Consider the following 9,557-nt stretch of genomic DNA (forward strand, 5'->3'; position numbering starts at 1 on the left):
GACTACACGCGCGCTCCACGTATCATGCACGTTTAGTTCCATCCAGGAGGCAGGAAGTATTAATGCCAATTATAAAAGGAAGAAGCATTGCAAGAGGGGAAAAGACAAAGAATACTATATGCAGAACACTTTCTTTCAGACCGAGTACGCTTAATCCTAATCTAATGTCTAATCTAATGATTTAAGGTATCGATCACTCGTTTACAGCACCAAGATGTCATACCAGCTGCATATTATATGTCTTCTTTATTTTGGGTGAATCTGAATTTGATTTGAGATTCGAATAAGCCCTTTGATTCACAATTATGATTTTGTTGCTTCATATCGAAATTTAACTCTTTTCCCATCTTTAAAGAGACCGTCAACTTCAACTCAGTTTTGAAAGAATGGAAAGTTTTATGTACTTAAAATTTGTATAAATTGCTTTCTTTACATTCACAATGCGGATTTATTCGAAACTTATTAAAATGAAAAGTTTCGCAATGGGTGCTACTTAATTGGGTCTGTCCGGTTGAGATCTGTAAGGAGATTTTTTTTGTGTGTTACGTAACGATACATTTTTTAAATCCAAATAACCTGATTACCAGCAAATTTTCAACAAGTATCCTCGTTATGCACCCCTTGAATTTCCTGTATTAGGTAATATATTTTTACATAATATTTCGCAGTGGCACGATTATAACTTAATCATTGTTATTATAATTGTTTAATTATGTGAAGGAATGAGAGTTTTAAAGGCACTTAAGGATCGAGGGCTTCATCATGGATAGAGGCCCACGTATACTTGTACAGCATGTCCAGTTCTTTCCCTTATTATATATAGTTATACAGAATGGAAAATGTGTCTCATGCAGTCTTAATCAGACAGTAAAATCAAAATAATAATCACACTTTATAAGCTGCAGAGTCAACGTTGAAAACTCATTCATTCATGATAATTTATACATCCAAGATCCTATAGCACGTCTCTCACCAACTACGTTGTACAGTGTTTGATCCCCCCCCCCCCCCCTCCCGTCTTCCAATATTCTTGTACTGTCAGCAAAATCCGCCAATCCCCTTTTCACGTAAAAGTCTGGGCTGGTCAGCAACATAAATCATGATTATGATAAACAACCATAAAACTCTCAACATGCCCGTTAACATAGCCAAGTAATGGACTGGCTAGACAGTGTTGACCACTCGGCCCCCACCGTCTGGTACTCTGGCCTGATTTATTGCTAGACATGGAATAATGTGCATGCATTTGGAATGTGTAGTTTTGCCTAACTCTGAGCACAACAACAATTTTCTACACCTCATTCTAGAAGAGGCCCCCAATGTATATTATTGCCGTCTTCCCACTGCAAACAGGCACTTGCAAGTGACGGATCATACCCGTCAATGCATGTGTGTTTGCTTCTCTTTTTTGGATTCATTTTTTTCTCTACCATTGTGGCAAAGGAATCTGATATTTGGTATGCATCCCAAGCGTATAATGGGCCTCTGAATGTCATTGTACCAATGAATACAATCGTACACAATGGTTCCAGCGAGATATTCAATAGCGATTTTATTTAGATCACCTTTGAACACGTACATTTCTGTGACCAAGTAAAGTGAATGCAGAGTTCATCTACGGTCCTTTCATAACCCAAAGTCGCTTTCAAGCCAGAAGCAGGGACTATCGAGGTGTCAATGGCGTGAGGTTTACATGTAGGCCTATTTCACAATGCGTGTCCTGCATATATACAACAATTTAACATGGCGGCGACATAATTTGAAGCCTTGAATGAGAACCCTTGATAAACGACTACCACAGAATGATCGAGTCATGTATTACTGTCTAGTTGTCCTTCAGGTTTCACAGCTTTTGGAGGGGTTCTAATGGGGCCTAAATTGTACATTTTCATCTTCCCTTGACCCCTTGACCCATTTTCACCAAACTTGGCAGGTAGCATCCCTAGGGGGTTAGGAACTCAATTTTTTAAAATGGGCACCGTGCCCCACCCAGGGGGCCCCTAGGGGGCCCAAACCCCCCAAAATTAAGGAATCTGTAAAAATCTTCTTCTCTAGAACCAGAAGTGATAGAGCTAAGTTAATACTATGAGTTAGTACATTGATGACTGTAGTTTCAAGTTTGTTCATGGCAGAATCAGGGGTGCCCCCTTGTGACCCAGGGGAGGGGGTGAGGAGGGGTCCTAATGGGGCCTAAATTGTACATTTTTATCTTCTTCTTGAGAACCCCATTACCCATTTTCACCAAACTTGGCAGGTAGCATCCCTAAGGGGTTAGGATCTCAATTTGTTAAAATGGGCACCATGCCCCACCCAGGGGGCCCCCAGGGGGGCCCAAACCCCCAAAATGAAGGAATTTTTAAAGTGGATGCTGAAATGAAATTTTTTATAGATGTGACTGTTCCGTCCCATCATGCATGAGACATGAATCCATTATTGTCTTCCTATCTGTGGGGCAGATCGCAAATTGTCACGTATAGTAATCATTATTTCAAATACTTTTGAGTGGCGGCATTGAACATGGGAGCAAAGGGAAAAAGACTATAATATGACTCGATCTCAAGATTGAATATCTTTGGTGAGAGCTAGTCCTGTGTACAGTCTACTGAGTCAAAACTCTCTTTACTAGAGTCAATTACACTACTCCAGTCGGTCCATCACGGTAAATCTGTTTATACAAAAATCACTCGAGTGTGTAACTAAGCTGTCGGTTTAGTGATTAATTTTTTGTCCTAAATTCAGATTGTTCTTCACTGAAAACATGGAGATGCGTCGTCAATGAAAGAGTCGCGTTGCTTATTGTGCACAGCTCTTTCAAATATCTTCGGGTATTAGAGAGATTAGGCGATGATATTGATTGCATTGTATTTGCTGCTGGGTAACTTTAGCGTCCTTCAATTATTTTGGATTACCCACGTTTAGAAGAGACAGATTAAAGAATCTAATTGACTATACATGAATGACCGCGGTGTTCAGCAATCTCGCAGTGATTCTATCACTTCAAATGAAACACATAATTCGGGTCTTATCCATATCGAACTACGCTTAGATATTAGAAGTAATCAATGCATGAAAAAAAATCACGGAACCACAATTTACTTTGTTTGGGCCTATTTCTTGTAATTCAAATAGAAAAATTAAGTAACTTCTTACTTTTTCAATTGACGTTTTCCATTATATTCCACCAAAAGCGATCGTTCAACTTCAATTCTTAGATGCAAATGCTCCCTTTTGTGGGGGGATTATCCTTCAGCATTCCTCGCTTTGTTGCTGCGCTAACATCTCCAAATAAGTTTATCAGTGTAAATGGGCAAATTAGGCCACATACTGGTAGGCCTACACAATTTTGTTTCAATGTTGCTTTTTCTTGCCGTAGAATATTATGACCAACACAACCTCTTACTTTGTTTGTCGACAACTTTCCAAATATTCCACGAAAAGCATGCAGCATATTGTTGAATTTAAATTCTAGAAATGCAAAACTTCATCGCGTGGGAGGGGGATGCCTCCTCCCACACCATACTCATGCTTGCGTATATATTTTCCTAAATTGATACTGAACATACACTGCATAAACTTGCACCCACATGAAAAAAAAAAAGAGAAATGTCTGTATGCGGCCATGAACTCGACTTATTTCGTTTGCACTCAGTCACATTTAATACCAACAAGTGATCAACCTAAAAGAGATGGTTGACATCTTCATCAGCACAAATTGAATCCAAGGATGACTGATGCTGAACTTAGTGCAGATAATAGGTCAGAACGATGTAGTACATTCGATGTGCACGAAGAAGATCAGACACTTTTCTTCATGGCTGATATTTTTACGTCACACAAAACTATTTATGGTTAAAAAATACTAGTAGATTATTACGTTTTAAGATATACCCTTCTACTGTACCCGCTTGTAAGATCCACTATTTCCAATGTTGAACCACTCCAGCCCCCCCCCCCCCAATAGTCCTATCTACGGGCCTGTGTCATCTATTTTTTACATTTCTGATTATAGATGGGCAAAACGGCTTCAAAAGCAGAAGTTCTTGGAGCTACGTACGAAAAGGACGTTGCCAAAGCAATTGACAAATATCGAGTTCTTCGCGACTTGGACCTCTTCGTGCTGGACAACTCGATCCGGGAGAGCACTGTGGGGCAACTGCGGGGCCACACCCTGGAGAGCAAGTGGCAGATCTTTGACGAGGTGAAGAAGTGCGGCTTTAAACACACCATCGTGGCCTCATTCTCCCACATGACCCGCGTGGATGATGTTTTCATCAAGCAGCTGAAGGAGAAAGGGGAGGATCCCGAAGGTCTGTGGGCATTCTCCGAGATAACTGCAGGTACAATTTGTTATAGTCATTTTTTTTTCTGAAGGTCACGCCTTTTTTCTTTTTCCAATAAGAATATTTTATTCTTATGATAATTGTATCTCGTACGTACTCTAGTCGTAATATGAGTAATACCTTGTTTGTTGCCAGTCTGCTATAGTGTGCGTGCAACACAATGTCGACATAGAAGCCAATTTCGTCTCTGAAAGCCTCAATTAACTTGCAAACCAGACAATAGCATACCAGCGTTTATCCCCAAGGATTCGTACAAACTACATTCGTACAAACTCTGATGCCACAGTCATCCTGTAATGCATTTGGGAATCGTTACAGAGAATCTTCTGGCGGGAAAGAATTTCGTACTATTCGTCATCGTATGCACTCTTTGAAAATCTGCTGACTTTAGAGATAAAAGTAACCTTTTCTAATTTGAATGTGTGACCACGACAAAATAGATATTACGCTTAAGTTTCAAGAGACACATGAAAAGGATGACAATGTTAGCAAAACATCTCGTCTTGGGACGCAAGCATCAACTGCGGATATCATGTTTGCGAATCCAGACCCTGATTCTTTGTACCACACTAAACAACATTTTGATAGAAATGTCACAACTGGGAAATCTACGACGATATCAAGAATGAGGTGTCGTAATTGTCAAGTTAGTGAACTATACCCTTCTTTTGTCCTATTGTTTTCCCCCGGATCAGGTGTAAAAGAAAAGATACCGGACACTACAAACGTCCCGATAGGTATCCGAAAACTGCAACCAGCAGGTCTTTACAGCGTGATCTTTGAGGTGGACCTGGGCGACTCTGTATATGACTTCAACAAGTTCTCCATAAGCGACATGTGCGCATTGCTCAGCAAATGGAACAACTGGTGCTATGAAAACCTCAGTTCTGAGGCCAAGGTGATGTTCAACTTTAGAGACATGCCCGACGTGATGCCTAACCACTCTGTACGACTCTTTGAGGTGGTATCCTTTCTTGCCCAACTGCCGCCAAATCGACGTCCTTTTGGCGTTTTGTTTGAGGAGCCCAGAGGCAAATCCCTGCCGGAAGAGTGCGGCATGTGGGCGCGGTACATCCGCAAAATCATGGACGACAACAAGTGGAAGGGACATCTGCTGGTTCATGTCCATGAAAAGTTTGGCTACTGCGATGCAACTGCGCTACAAGTGAGTCGAATATTTAATTTATCGCTCTAGGTAGAAGTGTGTTAGAATTTACCTTAGGTATACGATTAAGATAAATAAACCTTAAAAGAAGTAAGTTGCAAGCAAGCTTCAACAGCTAGACTAGTCATCCAAACCAAATTGTTAGTTAACGTCATGTTACGTAGTTATACATTTTATTGGTCAAGGAAAATGACTGCTTTAAGGCATCAAACTTCAATGAACAAAGAAATCGCTCCACCCAATTGTTAGCTGCCGAGCTCTACTGTAACCTCCTCCAGATGCATGAAAAACAGCTAGCACATGTAGAAACATTTTCTGAAACCAAATCTAGTTCAAAATCTGCCAGCTATATAGGGCCTTATATAGAACCTTTCCAGGTGGCTGTGTCATAAATATGCCTAAAACCATGGGCCCGTTGCATAAAAGTTACAATTATGGTAAGTTTGCCATCCAATGGTAACTACCATGGTAACAATACTCAACAGCCAATCAAAATCAAGAATTCCATGGAAGTTGCCATTGGATGGCAAAGTTACCATAATTGTATGTAACTTTTATGCAACGGGCCCAATTTTGTTAGAACTTTGAGGGTGGATCGCTGTAAAATCGACGTTCACCTTTCGACAAATAAAAAAGGAAAATCTGGTGGAATGAAACGTAGCTCACCTTAGATTGTGAATGTACGCAATTCAAACATACATCGACATGTATTTACATAAATTAGATATATCCGAGACCAGTATAAAATAGCATTAAATGCAACAAGCATTCCATATTCTAGCCTTCGTTCAGCGGCTCTGCTTCCCAGTCTTGAATTCTGATGCTCTAAAAATAAGATGGAAGTGATTATTATTCTAGGGTCAATGGAATCGTTTTGCTATATAAATCATCAGCTTGATGACATTCAGAAACATAATAACTTGCTTCTTTCAGCTATTACGTGGAGAGTGAAAATCAATTCCAATTTATTTCAATTTAATTACCCAAATTCAAGGCTCTGATGGATGGTGCGAACGGCATCTGGGCAAGCGTTTGTGCCGAGGGTGCTTCTATGGGCAATGCTTCATCCTGCGTCACTCTGATGAATCTCATTCGCCTCGGCAACAAGAAGGTCCTCAAGAAGTATGACTGCACCTACCTTCGCCAGGCCGCCATCAACGTCACCAAAATCACAACAGGAAAAGACCCACATATCAAGCAGCCGATTTTCGGGGGGCGCGCCGTCGATTTTGTCTACGACCTCCAGCCTGAAGAATTCGATTTGGCCAAGTTCTTTGGTGAGAAGGCACCTGTGAGGATCACCACGATGGCCAGCAAGGAGATGATCCTTCAAAAATTAGTCAATATCTTTGGAGAGAATCCCCAGTTCACCTTGGAATTGGCCAACAAGATGAAGGAGCTGATTCTTGAAGATCTGCGGACTGGCAGGTGAGAAATACCCCTCTGCGAATTCATAGTCATGGAGAGAATTAATTTACTGACTTTTTTTTAATGGGATTTTGCGCTCTAATTTTATGTAACTCATTTTGAGATCAATACGTAACATATTTTACTTCAATATTTCCAGGCATCCAAAATAACTTGGGGACAACACTAACGTTTGCAAAGGAGTCTTCGATGCAAGGGAGAACTTTTTGTTAGTTAGAACATTGTGTATCTATGATATATCTATTGTACATCTCTTTCTAATGCAAACTGTAAGATACCTGCTTTGTTGAACAAGACAGACATGTTATTCTATAAATCATTAAATCCCTGAGACGGTACTCAGTGGGAAAAGGAAATACAACTGAAATCTAAAACATATCATATATCTATGAGCAGTTCGTTGAACTTACCCTAGTATGGACGTATCAATATTTAGTAGCATAAAGATCGATGTCAGACAGATTCCCATGCAAGGAGAAATAATACCACATCCTGTTATAAAATACCTTGATTTCGTGATGGGGTATCATCCAACTATTTAAATCAAATGGTAGTCTAAGTTAAAATAGGTCAATCGGACACGGAACTTAAAAACAAAAAAAAAGTTCAGAAATTTCCGGGTTCAATGGAATACAACGATGAAGGAGTAACATCGATTGCAACATCATACCACGAAGTAGATAGGATTATGACGTCATGGATATACTCCTCTCCTTTGTTTGAATATATTTTGATATACAAAATAGTGGAAAGTTGAAACTAGTAATCATAGCTAATTTGCACATGTAGAAACTACAGTCTAATCCATTCCCTGTATAGACATAGATATACCAACTTACAATATTGTCCAACAATAATTGAGTTGGTAGGCTACATAGTTTGTAGCATGTGACATAACGTGTTAGGCTGTTGTACGAGAATGCGTGTTGTACTTTCTGTCATTAAACTATTGACTCATTGTATTTGTTAGGGATATCATTGTTATTCAGACGATATACGACTTAATCTGTCTTCTAAACATACTGTGTCTTCACTGCTATTGCAAAACATGAATCATGTTTACAGGACCTGAAAATCTTGATCGCATCCAATGGCTTTAAAATGCATGTGTTTCATTGATCATGTTTGTTATTTTCTTTGCTGTTTTCGCACCGATACCTTGTACCGATACATATATTTTTCCTCGTTCCACTTTTTGAAGAGCCATGGGCACCGAAAGGTGGTCCTGTGCGCTTATTGTGGCCACTGTTATTATTGATAATTCAATATCATTATACACCTCAGTCAGCAATGTCGATACATTCTTTGTTGTTATTAAGCCACCACAATATCAATGTCCATTTCAGTGCAATTTGATTTATTTAGTCGAGACAATTTGCTTCAGCAGAGGTGTTCTCTTTCAGATGGGCTATTTATGCATGTAAGCTCGACCAAACTACTCACACCATTGACCACTGCACCGAGTGTAAGTTGCGCAAAACACAAGCGTGTCATGTCGCATGTCCTCGAAAGGCTTTTAAGTTTCCGCCCTAAGCCAACGCTCACAAACCTGTTTCCAATTTTTATCTTTGTATATGTATTTCAAATATGGCAGGAAGGAAGAGTACATGAGTATGGTGGGTCTGGCCTTGCTCTTCGATCGGGCTGGAGGAAGTCTGGACGAGAGGATGAGAGATGCCATAGATCAGTTTCAAGTAAACAGCCCACATGCCAAGAACCTGCTGGCTAAAGTCCGCGAGATTTGGGATGAATGGGACCTCACGGAAGAAGCGAAAGGCGACGACATGCTGCAGTTCGACTCTTTCTACAACGGCTTCATGGCGCCCTACTTCTCCTGCTATCGCTGTTCCGACACCAAGAAGGCCCTTTCCGCCATCGATATGGACAAGGATGGCATGGTAGATTGGAACGAATTTGAGACGTACTTGAAATGGGCGATCTATGAGTACCCGAACATCAGTAATGTGGAAGAGTTGTTTGACATCACTTTCCGGAAAGGCCTTATCCCCGCCATGCAAGATGAATTTCTGAAAACTACTTAAACGTCCTCATAACAGATATTCACCTACTAGCCAACGCAGGATAGTTTCTATTTTTTCGGGTTGTTTGTCAAATGATACAATACTGTATATACGCATGCGGTATATGCAGAACATGTATTACTTGAATTATTGTGACATCATCAATATAATTATAACACTGACGCATTTATGTTCATTATACATTTATATGATATATTTACTATAGTCATTTAGTTTGATCCATTTCGCTTTTTAATCAGATGTAGCAAATCTAGATACAATAGAGGGAACTATAAGAACTTATCGAAGATGATCTACATGTATTTTGTTAGGACTGCGCTCCCAAAGATCTCAGGAACTCGTTCATGATGTCTACACGACAAATACACATAAGTACCTCTGCCTGTACAACAGCATGTTGCTTAAAGCGATACTTTGATGGCAGCTTCAGTGATGGATTCATCAGTTCTCACATCCAACAATATTCTTGGTGCAATCACATCTTATGCAGCAGGTGCTTATATCTTCGACAAAAGCACAGGGGGCAAGATGGATTGACACAAGTGGCGTGCTTGATGAGGACGCTCCAGCGACAGTCAAACG

General features: G+C 40.1%; 1 protein-coding gene across 1 annotated transcript; it reads left to right on the top strand.

Annotated features, from left to right (window-relative positions):
* The first annotated feature begins 4,009 nt into the window (after nucleotides 1-4,009).
* LOC139723743 (uncharacterized) lies at nucleotides 4,010-8,975 on the top strand. The gene is made up of 4 exons (XM_071634958.1): nucleotides 4,010-4,337; nucleotides 5,036-5,505; nucleotides 6,500-6,933; nucleotides 8,528-8,975. The coding sequence occupies exons 1-4, from the start codon at nucleotides 4,010-4,012 to the stop codon at nucleotides 8,973-8,975; spliced, it is 1,680 nt and encodes a 559-aa protein (XP_071491059.1).
* The last annotated feature ends 582 nt before the right edge of the window (nucleotides 8,976-9,557 follow it).

The sequence above is a fragment of the Diadema antillarum genome, unplaced genomic scaffold (assembly GCF_040938485.1).
Source record: "Diadema antillarum isolate AM-2024a unplaced genomic scaffold, OU_Dant_1.0 scf00000199, whole genome shotgun sequence".
NCBI lineage: Eukaryota > Metazoa > Echinodermata > Echinoidea > Diadematoida > Diadematidae > Diadema > Diadema antillarum.

What these genes read in the sequence shown, in the direction of transcription:
- LOC139723743 (XM_071634958.1), top strand. Translation starts at nt 4,010, where the DNA reads ATGGGCAAAACGGCTTCAAAAGCAGAAGTTCTTGGAGCTACGTACGAA. An exon ending in GCGATGCAACTGCGCTACAA is followed by an intron (nt 5,506 to 6,499) that starts GTGAGTCGAATA and finishes CCCAAATTCAAG; the next exon opens with GCTCTGATGGATGGTGCGAA. An exon ending in GAAGATCTGCGGACTGGCAG is followed by an intron (nt 6,934 to 8,527) that starts GTGAGAAATACC and finishes CAAATATGGCAG; the next exon opens with GAAGGAAGAGTACATGAGTA.